Below are 18172 nucleotides of genomic sequence, written 5' to 3'. Positions count from 1 at the left end.
ATAAAAAATGCTATGAAACCATCCTTGAGAATCCATAGGAATGCATATTTGTTCCCTCAAATGATATGATCAATGCTTGTTTGTACAAAGATTTAAGCTCAGAGAAAAAAAAGAATTCAAATGTAATTTAGCATATACATGTTCTAGCTACTATGGTATCAGTGATAATTGGTTCAAAGCAATTACACAATTGAAAACAGAGTACTCAAATTAAACTAGATGCGGTTACACATTAACAAAGAATCGCATGTACATATCTAATATGGTATTTTATGGAAATCGTGGATAATTGGTTAAAAGCAATTAGACATTACCAAAACGACCACTCAAGTTATACTAGATGCAGCTATGTGTTAACAAAGGACCACATGTGCATAATATTAATGAAACTTCAAACGTTGGACATGCAATTGATGGGCAAGAGTGAACCACAGACAGTTTATATACACTAGGTATAAAATGTGGATTTTTGCAAAACGAAAAAATCCAATTCCAGAAAAAAAAAATGCTATGATATAACTTAAGTTTCGTCACTAGATGCTGTAGTCTCCTCCAACCAATCTAAAGATTATTCCATGCATGGAACGTTTCAAGAAGTGTGTAGCTCTCCAGTAATTTGAAAAGCCACGATGACTGAAATAAATAGAATTTGAACTTGCATATATAGGTCGCCATAAGGTCAAGATGCAGTTTCTGCAACAGAAACAACATTACTATTTTTCAGACCCTATTTGGGGTGTGGCACCATTAGAGGATAATTTAAACTGAAATTAAACCTCAAAGCAAAATGATTAAAGAAACTTTGGTAAATAACCTCCCAAATTAAATAATAAAAAACTCTGCAGTAGTATGTGAATGACACCTAGCTTTGTCTCATTTGAGTCTCAAATACTGAAATAAACTATCAATGGAAACTCAGATACCAACAATGGTAAGACAGCCACAAATTCATTAACAAGAGAATAGATGTTAACCTGTAAATGAATTTCTCCACTTTAATGAAAATGAAAAACTTAGAAGCTGTAGATTCTATTGCTATGTGGATCTTCCTTTTGATTCTAAGGGTGCACGGTGTACAAGTATCCCTTGTTCCCATATTTCAGACCACCTACACAAAAATTCAAACTTGGTCACGTTTAGCATAAAATGAACATCATAAAGAATCAAAACATTAAATGTACGTTGGAGAATTAAATGCTTTACTCAGTGTGCATGCGAGTGGAACAAGATCAACGAGCCTAAGGCCAACACCAAACAGGGCTACCATGTTCTTCCAAACAGATCATGCTTTCTCTTTTCAATTTCTCTCTAAACTACATAGTTAAGTGGCTATATCTCAGCTCCCATTTCCTTAAGCCAATAGTAGATTAATATTATTGATATGATTGATTCTTTAACTACTTTTAACTTGCAAAGACCGTCCCTCCTCACTCCTAACATCAATTAACTCCCATATTGGTACTCCATCCATGTCAGAATCAGCAACCAATATTAAAATGCCTCAATAAAAAGTTGCTACAGCTTCTCAACTATGCTCATAGTCCCACACTATCTACCAAACAACCGATGTATGTCACCAATTGTTATAGCAGCAATACAAAAGTCATTGTGACTTACCTACTTCTTAAACAGAAGAATATATTCTCCTCTCATTCCTCCTGTTCTGCCATTGTACTAGACTTGATAATTTTCTAGAACTCTTATGGAATTATACTTTGTACTGTTTTTAGATTTTTGTACCCCTCTTTTTCATCTTCTGACCAGATCATGTTGCAATCTCCCCCTGAAATCAACGTTCTAATTTTTTCTTTATTTGTGTTTCCAATTAAGTTGATATCCCTTTCAAAGCTTTGTGTTGGTGTAAATAATTATTCATCATGGATATTATTACACTATACTTAAGTTTACTTAGTAAATGCATTTCATAGTAGTTTAGATATGAGACACTTGGGTGTTTGTGCCACATTGGGATAGTGTGTGTAGGAGAATTTCCACCTTTTATGGTGTTGATCTTGTTACTACTTTATCATATCCACTTATTGTGGAGTGATAATTCCACCTTCGGTGGGTGATCCACCTCATGTGGAATATTTTATTGTTTCTCCCACCTACCACACCTATTTCCTACCTACCCTTGTTTCTTATTGAGCCACATGTCATGTTTGTGTGCTCACATATCCATATAACCTTGCCTATATAAGCAGGCTCATTTACATTGTAAACAACAACAACAATTGATGATCCAATTGATCAGTATTTTCATCTTGATAGAATACAGTTTATTCCTATCATCTATTTTTATTCTCTCTTATTTGTGCTTTCTATTGCCTCTAGATCTTGGCGAAATCTCACATGGTATCAGAGCCATTAGAGTGTCATTGGTTTGCCAATTGAGAGAAATTTGATGCTATTTGGGGTTGTGTATTTTGGAGCTTTCTATTGCAGGTTATTATTGAAGCTTGATGGGTCAAATATGAGGTTACCATTGGATTGAGGAGGTCCAAGAAAGTCAGTTTTGTCTTTTGTTTCATCCAAATCGGACTTCGAAGGTCAAATCTAGAGGCATTTGCAGTAGATTTGGCCTTCGAAGTTTGAAGTTGCGACGGAAATTTTCCAGAAATTATAATTTTGCAGGTAATTTTCAAATAGTGATATCTCACTCATCCGGAGTCCTTTTTTCGAGCAATTTTTTTTGTGTTGGGGTAGAATTTCATGATCTGTACAATGATGCAGGAGTTTTCTGATTTTCGAATACAGGTTTTTTCTGAAATCATGAAATTCCTATTTTTACAACTTTGGAGGCTTCGTTTGGGCTCATATGGACTAGAAATTGTACTTTCAGTATTTGGTCATTTTTTGGCCTATTTGGTACTTGTTTTTTGCTTGGATTCTCAGTTTAGATCACTAGCAGTATTTGTTGAAGTCTCTTATATCTCATTTTGAGAAGTTGTAAAATTTAATCTGAAGTCCACCTTGCCTTGTTTTGCAAGTGGGCCATTGTACACGCACTAAGTATAAAGTGTCAAATCATGATTTTGGGGGGGGTTCTTGATTGACTAATTTGGGGGGGTGTCTTGTGTAGAGAAACGGGAATCGCCATGAATCGCCTAAACTCAACGACTCCGAGTCCGAGTCATGCTCATCGAGTCTCTGGGACTCGGACTCGGACTCGTCCGAGTCTGGCGAGAGTTACTGAGTTGGCGCCAAACTCGGCTACTACCAAAGAGGGAGAGACCTACTTGTGCCTATTGTAAAAAGTTTGGTCATGAGGAGCGTCGTTGCCATTCTAAGAAGATTGATGAGCTTATACACATCTTCAAAAAGCATAACATTGATTTGCCTAATTTCTACAAGAAGGATGATTCATCAACTTCCACTTCCTCACATTCAAAAGGGAAAGGGCAAGCATTCATGGCTTCTACAAGTGGGAAGACTCACTCTTTTGGGACAAGAAATGGAAAAGCTCTTTGTGCTACTACAAGTCATGATTCAAGGAGATGGCTTCTAGATTCAAGGGCTTCTCATCATATGGCATCTTCGCAGTCTATGTTTTCCACATTTGAGCCTTGCACCATGCCACAGATTTTGATGGGAAATCATACATACATGGATGTGATTGGGAAAGGATCTATTGCCATTGGGGATAACTCCTTCAATGATGTGTTGTATGTACCCCATTTGACAAACAATCTCCTTTCCATCTATCAAATCACACATGGCACAACTAACAGAATTGTGGAGTTCACACCTGAGTCAGTTTTCATTAGAGACTTGGAGACTAGAGCTATCATTGCGACTAGGGTGGTTGATCATGCATCTCGGTTATATTCTTATTCAGATTTTGTTGACGATGATGATTTCACATATGATGATTCTTCACATGATGATCATACTTCTTGTTATGATTCAAATTTTGAGAACTTTGGGTACTTGAACTTGGGCATTCTCACATGTGACCCCGTTCTTGAGCCTTGTGTTTCATCTCCTCCTATTGATATCACATCACCTATTGCACTCGACGATGCGGATAGTGCGACAGTTTTGCCTTCTTGTGATCCAGTGCAACAGGATATTCCATGTCTTCCAGCTTCAGTTTCATGGGATGAGTACTTGACAAACATTGCAGATTTGGGAGACATCATTGATGATATTCATCTTCTCTTTGACGAAGATGATCCTTCTTCGATTGTTGCGAGGGAACACTTTGACCCTCTTGTTCATTCTCTACATGATCATTCTTTTGAGGTTGACATGATTGTGGATACTTATGTACAGCAGTTTGAGGAGGTTGCTTTATCTTTTGAGGAGAGATGTGAGTCTTTGGGACATGTTCTACATTCATCTCCACTAGATCTTGGAGTGCCTTTCTCAGCAATGTGGAGTACTTCACCACTTTTGGAGGGGGTACCTTTCAGCATCGACATGGGGACACTTGAGCAGTTTTTCAGAGATTCCTTTCATCATGAGTTTTTTTCTTGCATCTTCCCTTCATGATTGGGGAGACTTCATGGATACACCTTTGGTTTTGTTTCCTCCTTAGGGGAGGAATGTCGTTCAACGTTCATGGAGCAGTTTCTTCATTCATTCTCGAGCTTCTATCATTGGTGCAGATTCTACATTGAGGGGGGGCTTCCTAGCTTCTCTTCTTCTCTCATATGGGGGGAACTTTTTCCTCACATGGGGTTTTGTTCCTCACATACTTCTATGAGAGTTCTCTTGTATAGCTTTCATCTCTCTTTTGGGGGAGGGTTTTTTCCCATTGGGTTTTTCTCTCTTTCCCCGCTTTGTGAGAGATTTCATTGCATTGGTTTGCATTTATACATGGGTACCTAACATGGCCTCGTAGCTAGGACCCATCTTGCATTGCTTAGTTGCATTGTATACTTAAGTGCATTCCCCTAAGTTGCACTTAAGGGGGGGTCTTGGTGTAAATAATTATTCATCATGGATATTATTACACTATACTTAAGTTTACTTAGGAAATGCATTTCATAGTAGTTTGGGTATGAGACACTTGGGTGTTTGTGCCACATTGAGATAGTGTGTAGGAGAATTTTCACCTTTTATGGTGTTGATCTTGTTACTACTTTATCATATCCACTTATTGTGGAGTGATAATTCCACCTTTGGTGGGTGATCCACCTCATGTGGAATATTTTATTGTCTCTCCTACCTACCACACCTATTTCCTACCTACCCTTGTTTCTTATGGAGCCACATATCATGTTTGTGTGCTCGCATATCCATATAGCCTTGCCTATATAAGCAGGCTCATCTACATTGTAAACAACAACAATTGAAGATCCAGTTGATCAGTATTTTCATCTTGATAGAATACAGTTTATTCCTATCATCTATTTTTGTTCTCTCTTATTTGTGCTTTCCATTGCCTCTAGACCTTGGCAAAATCTCACACTTTGGCCTTAGTAGGCCTTGAGGTGGCCGTGTAGATTGAAACTCTAACAATCCCTTTCTAGAGTCATATGAAATAGAATCCAGCTATTCCCCAGTGATGATTTTCAACTTGTTTAAGTGCTAGATTGGAAGGATTAAAAAAAAAATTCCCCCAGCACTTCTCAATGGTCTTCTAAGCTCATAGTATTTTCCACGATTATCCTCATTTTCCAAAAGGAGGTTGGTTGTTCTATTAATGGATGGCCTAATGGACCCTCTAAGGGGATGGGTCAAAGCTCTCAACCCTGGTACACGTCAAGAAGCAATTAAGAAGGCTAGGAATATGGACTCAGCTACAACAAAAAACAAAATTCCATCAAAAGGGTCATCATTTCAAAAAGACAAAGTGAAAGAATCTTTTCAAAAGGAATGGCCCAAGAGAAATTGAATGGATGAAGAATCTACACAAGAACTAAATAGGAAGAAACTTTATTAATTATTTTACTTGTAAAGAACCTTGGGAACCAAGATATAGATGCCTAGGCAAGGGGAAGGTCCATTATACTAAGGTTGTGCCCAATAGTGATGAAGAAGACAAATTTGATCAAGGCACAAAACAAGATGAAATAAACGAAGAACAATGAAAAGGAAAAGAGCCTCAACCTAAGGAAAAGAAGGGTGTTGTAATTGTTAAGGATGTAGCCTCATTCGGATTGAAGCAAGCAATATATATATATATATATATATATATATATATATATATATATTGATTAATAGTAACACTAACATGTTACCAATTGCCTACGGCAAATTAATCCCGATGACTATCGAAGTTAAAATACATATATAGTGACTATCATCGTTGCATTATCCGATGACAGTCGAAGTATTAGTAAACCCGATAATAATCGAACACCGTAAATAAGTTAATGCATAACTAATAAACATAACGATGAACGATGACAAAAGGCATACGAAGAGCCATGTTCACGTAGGGTCATGACTCTACGCCACGTAGAAGTCATGCCCCTACGTGGACATGACCCTTCACCCCTGTACTTATACGACATCGACACTTGCTGGATACAATATCAATAACAGTGGCAATATCACGATCCAGCAAGCAGTCGGTGATTTTCATAAAAGATTAATTGACAGAGTTATATATATATATATACATCGGTGGTCAATATATTCATATCAGTGATCTCATCAAAAGTTTGTTCATACTATATATTGTTAGACTATTGTTTTCTCTATCTCTGATCTAAATTTCTTTAACATGGTATCAGAGCCAAGTTGGTAGAGAAATAAATTAAAAAAAATAGGGACATCTTTTCAAAGATTCATACTTGCATTCAGAATCAAAGGAAGAACAATCATGGTGAACAGTGTTAGAGTGGAGGATAGACTCAAAGGCACATCCAACTTTGTCTCATGGAGAATTCGAATAATAGCAATTCTTCAAGAACTCGAACGAGATGCATACATAGAAGAAGATACTAAGATGCCCGAAGACGAACCAGAGAAAACAAACTAGAAAAGACACAACAACAAGGCTAAGAAAATAATAATTGATGTTGTTAAAGATCGCATTCTTCCAACCATTTCAAAACTAACTACAGCTTATGATATGTTCAAGACCATTCAAAATTTATATGAAATAAATAATGCAAACAGATTGCTCACTTTCAAACAGCAATTAATGCATATCTACATGAACAAAGGAGAAACAATCACATCCTATTTCATAAGGATTTCAGAGTTGAAACACCAATTGTCAACTATTGGAAATATGGAGCTATCTCTAATAGCACTTAAGGGATTACCATCCAGTTGGGAATCCTTTATTCAAGGCATTAGTGCTCGACCGACACTACTGAAATTCGATCAACTCAAGAACGATTGCACTCAAGAAGAATCTCGACTAATTACAAGAGGGATGGGTCCAAACAAAGAGGGAGAAATTCAAGCACTACATGCTAACACAAGCAACAAAGGGAAGAAAAGGAAGTTCAAACGGAAGAGAGGAAATAATCACAAAAGCAGAGACTTCTCCAAGATTCAATGCTACAAGTGTGATAAATTTGGACACACTCACAGGTTCTGCCCAGAAAGAAAGAAAGCTCAAGCAACCATAGCTGAAGTCAAGGAAGTAGAGAATCCTCTATTTTTCTTAGCCTTATCAAGCGAACTAAACTCAAACAAACATATGTGGATAATCGATAGTGGAGCATCACGACACATAACCGGATTTAGAGATCAATTCGAAACCTTTGAGGGGCACTCAACTGAAGAAGTTACAATAGGAGACGATTCTACCTATCCAGTGAAAGGAATTGGGACCTGCTCAATTCAATTAAGAACAAGAGTTACATTACAATTGAAAGATGTTCTTTTTGTACCAGGTATCAAAAGGAATTTGATCTCTATTTCAGGACTAGCTGATCAAGGATATCGTGTCACCTTCCATGAAGATAAAGTTCTACTCTGGCCTAAAAATTCTAACATAAAGAATGTTATTCCTATAGGATCTAGAGATGGTAGTTTATATAAACTATGTAATACTCAAAAACCAGCACTAAATCATGAAGTATCAAACTCTAATGAAATTTGGCATAGAAGATTAGGACATCTTCGATTTAGTGCCCTACCTTCTATAGGAAAGATTACCACAGGATTACCCAATCTAAAATCTGATCATGTTGGAACTTGTAAGGATGTGCTCTAGGGAAGAACTCAAAAGGGTCCTTTCCCTCAAGTGAACACAAATCAAAAGTTGTACTAGAACTTGTCCACACTGATTTGTGTGGTCCAATGTCATTACCATCACTAGGGGGATTTTTGTATTACGTGATATTTGTTGATGATTACTCTAGGAAAACTTGGATCTATTTCAAAAAACTCAAAGAATCAAATAAAGTGTTATTGAAATTCAAAGAGTTTAAAGCCTTGGTGGAAAATCAAACTGGGAAGAAATAAAGACTCTAAGATCAGATAATGGGGTGAATATATCTCTAAAAATTTTAAAGAATTATGTCTGTTGGGATTAAGAGGGAGTGTACAGTACCTTATAATCCTCAACAGAATGGAGTCGCAGAAAGGAAAAACAGAACCATCATCGAAGCTACTAAAGCCATGATGCATGATCAAAATCTACATATCTCATTCTGGGCTGAAGCCTCAAATACAGTTGTGCACATTCAAAACAAATGCCCTTATTCAATCCTAGAGAATATAACACCTAAAGAAGCCTTTACAGGGAATAAACCAGATTTAAGCCATCTAAGAATCTTTGGTTGCCACGTGTATATTCACGTTCCTAAAGAAAAGAGAACCAAACTAGAACCCTCTGGGAAGAAAGGCATATTTGTTGGCTACAGTGAAACCACTAAAGGATACAGAGTCTATATTCCAGGACGAAGATCTATTAAATCAGTAGAGATGTCAAATTTGAAGAAGATGTTGCTTATAAACTCTCTCTAAGTGCAAAAGATGATCTAACCACAAAATCAGATGAAAATCTTACAATTGAGAATCAGGGGGAGAATAGCATAGAAAATCATGAACTTCAATCATCTAATTTTGAGAATGCTGAAAATCCTAACAAGAAGAAAAGACCACTATGGGCAAGAAAGATGATTGAAGAAAATAATGTGGAACCTAATGAAATCTTCAAAGAGAATAAGAAAACAAGAAGTCAATCATGCTATGTTGCACTCATGACTGAGCTTACAAAATCTGAACCATCAAATGTTAAAGAGGCTTTAACATGTCAAGCTTGGAAAAATGCAATGATTGAGGAATACCAATCAATCTTTAAAAATGATGTCTGGGACATTGTACCTAGACCAAAAGACAAATCAGTTGTCTCATCAAAGTGGTTATTCAAAATCAAATATGCACCAGATGGTAGTATTGAAAAACACAAAGCCAGATTCGTTGCCTAAAATCTGCAAATAAACATGAAGCTTTAGTTAGAAATCAGATCTTGGATTAAGAAAATCGAGGCTACGAATGGCTAAGTGCTTGAAGATTTTTTTATTTTCACTTCATACTTGGCCACAAAAAAGGATTTTTCACATGTAAACTCTTCAACCTAAGGACATTTATGATTGTAATCCAAAAAGGCCAAGTTCTATAACTTCAAAATTCTCATTACATTTAGTCACCAAAATGATTTTTCTCACTACAAATTTGAATAAGTCCACAAAAATTACTTCCAACGAATCTGGAAAACTCAGGAAAATGCAATAAATCTGCATTTTAAAACCAACTTCACCTTCGAATGAATGAGAATAAGGCTAGGAGATAGAAGGAATCTTAAGAAAACTCGGGAAAATTGACAAATCTGCCTTCTACCAGCTAATTCCATTCCAAAAATCTGTGAATACGTGACTAGAATGAAGCTAATAAATCAGAATTCCTCAAGAAGCTCACCCAAACTGCAAGGGATATCCTTGCAACATCAAAATTTTCTTCCAAATGACCTTCAATCTGTGAAACACTTCTCAGTATTTTCCTTAGCTTGCTCAAAAAGTTCGAACTTCTTGGTGTGAGAATGAAGAAATAAAGAATGTATTTGTAATGATGTTGGCTTCACAATTAGAAACACGCAAATACCATCCAACTCATGTTTCTAAATTCAACTTGAACCTTGGGAAAGTTTCTAATTCAATTTCGAGTTGTGCTGTCATCTCTTTGAGTTCGAAAATCTTACTCTTGTGCAGGTTTCCAAATTGTTTTGCCACTTCATAATCGAACTAGACCTATAGATTGGCATCTTCCAAAAGGTTTCTAATTTGGAACTCAGTCTAAAAATCGCCTCAATCTGCAAATATCCTCTTTCCAATTTTGATTCATAGTTCAAACTCGAGTTTCCATTTTGATTTCCCAGCTCATTGATCTTCGAATATCTCTTTTTCAACTTTCTAAATTAGTTAGCAGTTCGAATTCTAGGAAGATTTGATGACATCACTAGCATTTGAATTTGATTTTGAATTTGCTGTTGACTTTGTTTGACTTCCAAGAGTAGGGCGGAGTTTTGAGAGACCTCAACTTTATGCTTGGGCGGAGTTTTCATCTTCCATCTTGATCCTTGGGCGGAGTTTAGAGAGACCTCTATCATCATGTTGGAGTTTCACTTGCCTTAAACTTCTTCCATTCTATCCCTAGGGCGGACTTTTGAAGGCTTCCCATTTCATGGCGAACTTTCTCATGCTCACTCTTTTAGGCTCTCAACAAGGCGGACTTACTCATGTTTACTTCCTTTAGGCTCTCACCAAGGCGGACTTTAGTCATGCTTACTTCCTTTAGGCTCTCACCAAGGCGGAGTCTTGGATGACCTCTTCAAGGCGGACTTTGGAAGGTTCTCCACTTCGAGCATAGCGTACTTATGTGCTCCCTCTTCAAGCATGGCGGAGTTTGGAAGGTTCTCCACTTCAAGCATGGCGGACTTTTGTGCTCCCTCTTCAAGCATGGCGGAGTTTGGAAGCACCTCATGGCGGATTTTGAAAGCTTGACCATCAAGGCGGACTTTGGAAACCACTCCCAGGGCGGACTTTTGAGCTCCCTCTTCAAGCATGGCATCATCATACCTTGGCTAGGCATACTTTTGAGCCTCTCCATCATAGGGCGGAGTTTTGGAGGCATGACTACCAAGGCGGACTTTGGATAGACATTTCCAAGGGCGGACTTTCATAAGACATCAGGGAGGGAGGAGTTTTGTGCTCCCTCTTCAAGGCGGACTTTCAAGAGACATCAAGGAGGGCGGAGTTTTGAGAGACCTCAACCAAGGCGGAGTTTGGAGAGACCTCAACCAAGGCGAAGTTTTAGTCTACCTCCTCCAAGGCAGAGTTTGGAGAGACCTCAACCAAGGTGGACTTTGGAAAGACATCAAGGAGGGCGGACTTTTGGAGGCTCTAGGTAGGGCAAAGTTTTAGTCTACCTCCTCAAGGCGGACTTTGATGACCTTTAGGCAAGGCGGAGTTTGATGACACTCTTCAAGACGAACTTTCTCCACTTCACCATGGGCGGACTTTGAGCATCTCTCCATGGCAGACTTTTGAAGACACCTCCATCACTAGCACCTTGGGCGGAGTTTTCATCACCTGCCATAACACTCAACATCATTCATTAGCCAGACTTCAAAAATTTTGGAAAATTTCAAAATTTCAAAATTTCACAATTTTACCAATTTTAACCAGATTGACTTGAAATTTGAAATCCACACTCAACAAACCATCTGAAGCATCATGATCCCTAAAATGTAGGAAACTAGCTTTTTAGGTCAAAAATTGGAAATTCTTGATCGCGATCGAAGCAGCTCAGTGGTATCAGTGCAAACCCTAGGTCCCCACTCCAAAAAAGCAAAAAGCAGGCATCCCTCAAAAATAGGGAAAACTTTCTAAAAATAGCCATACTAGGGATTGGGCTAAAATGCCAAAAACGAAACTTCCTAAAAAATAGGAAAAAGCAAAAAAGAAAACTTTCTAAAAATAGAAAGTTGTTCAAATTCGTCCAAATCAATTGTGATCTTCGTCTTTTGGCCTCTCTAGGCACTTTGACGGTATCTGGACTCTGTTATCACTTGGCTTGCAAAAACTAACTTTCAATCTCTAGAACTCGAACCATTCAAAATTGAGCAAGGCTATGCAAAACTGAAGCGGAAGGCCACGGGACACTAACAAAAACCCTAGAAAGCAAAAAGAGAGGGTCCCCATTTGCAATGGGGCGATGTGTGAAAAGGTCACAACAGAACAAAGAGCCAATCAAGCAGAAACAGTGTCAAGCAAATTGCATGTTTAGAAGGCAATTATTCTGGAAAGGTGATCAGTACAAGACCATATTCTTTCAGGCACAATCAGATCCATACATTCGCATGATCATAAGGAATTAATTCAGAAACAGCGTTCAGACTCCAGACATTGCAAGGATTGGGTCAACTAATTCTTCACATAATTAGCAAGTTCTACAATCACTTTATCATGTGTAATCACTCTACAGATCAGAAAATCAGAAATACTATTATTAGTCAGAATCAGAGAATTATAATCATTAAGGAATACAACGCTACAATAATCTTTAGCAGATTTATGCATTGGTAAATATTATATTTCCATTAGTTCCCTCTATGTATTTTAGGAGTTATTGATTCACATATTGAAGAAGGATCATTGCTAGATAGAAATTGTAGGACTTAGTCTTACTCATATCGTTCCAATCAAGGTCTTGGCACAATAATCACAATTACCCATTGTGCAAATAGGTTGATAGCACAACTTAACCAATAATAGACAAAAATCATTAGAGAGCCTATCAAGGGTCATTAAAGTGATCTAGGAGAAATCACTCAGATTCCTCAGTGGAGATTAAACGAGTTTACCTTGTTTCAGCATTCGGAAATATTGGTCAGAGGTATTTATTTTATTTTCAGAATAAATGATATCATACCTGGAAGAGTAGAAGGCTATTATATGGCTGGTAACTGAAGTTATATAAGTTATATAAAGTGCCATTAAAATATTATTTTCCTGGGCATCACTTTTGATGGTTGGCAAATATCAAATTTTCAACTATTTAAGGAAAATGTTTGGCTTAATATTGAGCGCAGCTTATAAAGGTTTGATGACTTTATTGTTTATTAATAGCAATATGAAGTTTGGTTTTAATTCGAGCATTTGAGATGTAAGATACATAATCGGGTCTATATGCTTGGTTTGGGCTTTGAAAATATTATTGGGATGAAATACTGTTTTGCGAATCGCACACCCATCCCCATCTTGGACAGGGACCCCCCGATTTGTGCCTTTCTGTCTCTGTGGAAGAGGAAGGAGATATGAAGGGTCAAATTGGTGAGTGATGGAGTCTGGAATGTCATCTCGATCTTCAAGTGCCCTGAAGTTTGGCTAAGTCTGGAATGTCCTGATCCTGAAATTTGGCGTTGTCTGGAATGTCCTGATCCTGAAATTTGACTAAGTCTAGAAAATTGAGGAATCCTCCAAAAACTAGAATTTGCAATATAACTCCTGGAGGTCCGAAACCACTCTCAAACATCCTGAAAGTATATATGGAATATATGTTATATTCCATAAAATGATCCTTCGGCGAGATCTTGACAAACTCGCCCAAGTGCCCAAGCTAGCACTTCTTGAGGAAAGAGTTTAAAATCGCCAAAATGCCCAATTTCAGACCCAAAAGCCAAAACTGGAAAATGTTGAAAAGTTGCCAAAAGCCCCCAGAGGTCCGAATTTCACTTAAGTCCAATTTCGGACCCTGGGGCTAAAATGTGAAAATGTTGAAAAGTTGCCAAAAGCCCCTAGAGGTGCGAATTTCCCTTAAGTCCTCCAATTTCGGACCCTGGGGCTAAAATGTGAAAATGTTGAAAAGTTGCCAAAAGCCCCCAAAGGTCTGAATTTCACTTAAGTCCTCCAATTTTGGACCCTGGGGCTAAAATGTGAAAAGGTTGAAAAGTTGCCAAAAGCCCCCAGAGGTCCGAAAATCACTTAAGTCTCCCAATTTCCGACCCTGGGGCCAAATTCAAAATTTCCCAAAAGGTGCTTTAGATCCGAAAATATGGAAAAATTGCAAAAAGCCCCTAGAGGTCCAAATTTCACTTAAAACACCTAATTTCGGACCCTGGGGCCGAAATTCGAAAATGTGATAAATTTGCAAAATGTGCTAATGGTCCGAAAATACTCCAATTCGCCAAAACGTGAAAAGCTCTGAAATTCCAAAGGCGTTAAAAACTCCGAAAATCTTTCAAATCGCAAAATGCGTTTGAGGTCCGAAGTTTTTTTTCAGATCATGCAATTCCAAAATGCACCTTGAGGTCCGAAGTTCTCCAAAGTTTGCAAAAGGCGTTAAGTCTCCAAGGTTGTCAAAATCGTGAAAAATTCCGATATTCGCCAAAAGGCGTTAAGCTCCGAAATCCCAAAAGGCGTTCATGGTCCGAAGTTTGTTTTAAATTGGCAAAATCGCGAAAACTCTGAAGTTCTGGTAAAAACGCCAAAATCACAAAGGGCGCCCAATGGTCCGAAGTTCGCCCTTAGGATTAGAAAACGCAGATTAAAGTTTGCAAAACAGTGCCATAGCTCCGAAATCCAGAAAGGGCATGAGTGTTAGGATTTTAAAATTTGCAGGAGCTCTTCAAACCTCCAGAATCGCGCTATAAGAAGTTTTCAAAACACCATAAACCCATTCAAAACGCCCAAGACTCCAAAGGTAAAATCACGCAGAAGTAAATCGCCCAAACACTATCAAGACCAAGGATCAGATTTCACATTCGAAGAGAAAGAAGAAGCATTTTCAAGATACATCTCACAAAGAGCTTCTCAAGCCAGACATCGTAATTAAATTTAATGTTTGTTAAATTAAATTATTTAATTTTTCAAATTGATTTAATGAAATGAAATTGGTTGATTGATCGCAGAACGTCATCAAAGAACCAGGAGAAGGCCTCAAACGCAAATCAAGGAAGGATCGCAATTCAAGGCCAGGCGCTGAAAATTGGAAAAGAAAAGATGCAAGAGCGCGAGAGCAACCAAACATTGGGAACTGTGTCGTGAACAAAGATGAAGTCCACCACCGGGACCAAAGACCAAAGAACACTCTGAATGCTGCAAAGTTTATGCCTTCTCGAGAAAAAGCACACAGCTGGATTTAAGTCTAGAAATTTAGTTTTAAAACTGAAACTGCTTTATTGTAAACTGCCTATGGGTCCCGCGCAAGATATTTTTGTGGATAACTATTCCCAACCGCCAAGAAGATTGGATAGACCTGAATTAAAGCCAAATAGTGGCAGGTAGTTGAGATAGTTGCTGGTTGGATAACTGAGAATTAATTCAGCATGGGTTAAAGCTGCCAACTTCTGGAAGGCAGATCAGGACCCTTGGATGCAGTCCATCCTAGCCTTCGATTCAATATTGTAAAATCTATAAAAGGCAGGGGCCTTTCATTTGTAAAGGGTTAGATAGTTAGATGGTTAGATAGTTAGACTCTGTTGAGAGAGTTAGATTTTAGAGTTAGAATAGGTCAGATTTTAAGCAGTAGCATAGAGATGTTGCAGAAATTGTTGTAATAGGCAGCTGAAATCAATATATAGACATTGATTTGGTGTTTATTGTCTTGTTTTCATCCTGTTTGCATGGTTTCTCTCAGCATTTTAGATAGATCTTTCTATTTTGGGTGTCCAGGTATTTGATAGATTCAGGCTCATACCATTGAGGATATACTGATTGTGTATCCTTTTGTATGGTTAACCTGAGCCTTTAATTGAGCTTAGTTCAATTGCAGGTGTTCGTCTGATTTGCACCAGAATTGGGTGCTTAGTCGTGCATCTCCAGTCTGAAAATCTTCCAAGTCCCTTTGAAGATTGTACCGTTCCTGCAAGGTTGTGAGCTATTCTGGCCAAGCAAGAATTCGTTATGTTGAATCCGTCTACCCGCATACCGGTGTTGTTAGTTTTAGATCTCCTAACCCTTTCTTTTTGCTTTGTATTGCGTAATTCGAGAATCACAGCAGACCAGTTTGTTGCAAATCGTAAGTCCCCTTGTGTTTCCAGCAAAAACACATCAAACCACTGAGTAGTCCCGCAGTCAAGACCTGACAATCAAAACCTTGAGGTCGTCCCCTTTGATCAAACCAAAAATAGCATTAGGGACTTCCTTATCTCAAGAGAGGATAGGATACTCAGTTGGTTATTCTATTCTGTGTTGGCCGTATGGAGTTTGCAGCAATGCGATTTCAGACACGTCAACAAATACATGATTAATTCGGGGAGTTTATTCAAAGCCATTTGACATTTGAATACACATGCTTAGCTTCCATGTCTTTATGGATGTGTATGATATCTTTGGCGTGAGATTTCTTCCATTGGGCCAGCTTCATTATTTTGAGACATGAAAGAATTAATATTTTAGGCATTTGGAATTGTTGAAGACGAGAATAATGTCCATGGGCATGTAAATGAAACTTGGTTTTTCCTTTGCCATAAATATTTGTGGGCTTCCATTTTAGGGAAGAACCTGAAGAAAAGGAGCCAGTTCATGGGATGGGATTGAATCGAGTTCTGATCAGATGATATGCTGCCCTTGGAAGTCGCATTTCACTCTTTTCGTCAGATTTAGGGTTGTTGGGCCAAATCGTGAGCAATATTGAACCTATTGTGATGAAAATACACTCAAATTTGGAACGCAGTGATAGGAAGAATAGGATTCGGGTTGCAGATTGCTCCTTCTCCTGGTCACCTACCATTATATTCTCAGACATACTTCATAAATTCTGCTAATCATGGCTTTATTGGATGGTTTGGAACCTTGGTGGGCATTGTTTCTGACATAGCTGCTCTTCGTTCTTGTGCTTGGAGCTATATAATAACTGGAGAGATTCTATTAAATCTGAAATGTCTATGTGCTGAGTTTGAAAGTGATCAGTTGCTTGTTGAGGAACAAATTTGCAGAGTTTGAAGTGTTCACTCTATAGCCTCTCCTTGCTAGCCCCTCGCAGTTCATTGCATGCATTCTAATATATGTCAATCTCAGTCTGATAAATATATGCAAGGTCAGAAAGTATATCTCTGTATTTGTAGGTTGATTCTAATTATTACAAATATGAATATAAATTCTGTGATTTCAGTCCAGTCTATACATGTTACCTTAACTTTTGAGCAAAAGACTTTTCCCAAACATGTTAAGCAATTTTCACTACCAATCCAGATCTGGAACTATGCATTCAAGTAAACTGTTTGCTAAATTACCTATGGAAAAGAATGCAATTTTTTGTTGAAATTAGAACAGGAATCTTACATTATCCCGCTTTCACTTTCAGTGAACCCATCAGCAGCCAACCAAACTTATAAGAAGTTCGACAATCAAAGGATCTCTCTAGTCAGCTGCTCTCCTATGCAACTTTTTACAATATTGATGATGTCCATATTTTTCTCTTTTCAAACTTGAACATGTCATGTCCCGTTTCTAGAGTGGACATCAGAGACGGAGGAGATGGCCTATCATTGGAGTCTCGTAGGCTAGCAGAGGTTGATTGGGACTCATTCAGTGCATATAGTGACTGGATTTTGGCTTTACAGGCAGTTTGGAGCCAGTTTGGAGCAATTCCTAGATTTTAGGGGATATCCCTAAATTTTAGGAGGTCATGACAGTTACCAGTCATGAGGTTATTCATGATCTTTCAGATGGTTTCAGTTTCAGGAGATTTGGGTGTGTTTCCTAGTTTCTAGGAGCATCCCTAGATTTTAGGGATGAGACTGCCAGTTGATCCATGATTTCTGACATCAGTCACAGACAGGTGACAGGTTCAGTTTCAGGCTTTTGGTGTGTTTCGAGCTTTCTGTAGCTATTTGGGTTATATTTTTAATATATTTAAATATTTCCTAAGTTAGCGTTTTAATATTTTAAATAAGGCTATGTCTATAGCCATTTCGGAGTAATAAGGGGTTTTTGGCTTCATCTGGATTCGTATGCCCATGTGTTATAGGCTTATAGCTCGTTGGAAAGGTCTTGAACTTTTCTAAATGATTTTCACTTGCCAAGGTCCTTTTGGCGCTTGGAGTTATTTTATATTGAAAAAGTGGTGTTTTTTCTATACTTGGGCGCCCAATATTGGGAAATATGACTTTATATTAAAGCGCACTTTTCATATATCTTTAGGGTTCGATTTGGAAGGAAAGAGATATAAGGAGAAGGAAACCTAATTTCTCATTATCTTTTACATATTGAAAACTTGTTTGGTGCGATATTGCTCTGGTAGAGCAATTCTTCAA

General features: G+C 38.0%; 1 protein-coding gene across 4 annotated transcripts in view; it reads right to left on the bottom strand.

Annotated features, from left to right (window-relative positions):
- Window positions 1-205: 205 nt before the first annotated feature.
- LOC131051352 (protein ACCUMULATION AND REPLICATION OF CHLOROPLASTS 3, chloroplastic) overlaps window positions 206-18172 on the bottom strand; it is a 190711-nt gene continuing 172744 nt past the window's right edge. For 3 of the 4 annotated variants that reach the window (XM_057985827.2, XM_057985829.2, XM_057985832.2), the window contains 2 exons: window positions 975-1108; window positions 206-693 (listed from right to left, as the gene is read on the bottom strand). In XM_057985827.2, coding sequence (XP_057841810.2) covers window positions 1036-1108 — 73 coding nt within the window. In that variant the 3' untranslated portion in view covers window positions 206-693; window positions 975-1035. Of the gene's footprint in view, window positions 694-974; window positions 1109-18172 lie in introns of those variants that run through there. The other variant, XM_057985830.2, reaches the window with a different exon arrangement.

The sequence above is a fragment of the Cryptomeria japonica genome, chromosome 11, assembly GCF_030272615.1.
Source record: "Cryptomeria japonica chromosome 11, Sugi_1.0, whole genome shotgun sequence".
NCBI classification, from domain to species: domain Eukaryota; kingdom Viridiplantae; phylum Streptophyta; class Pinopsida; order Cupressales; family Cupressaceae; genus Cryptomeria; species Cryptomeria japonica.
The sequence above is the reverse complement of the archived record's forward strand: the minus strand, read 5'-3'. Positions and strand labels throughout refer to the sequence as shown.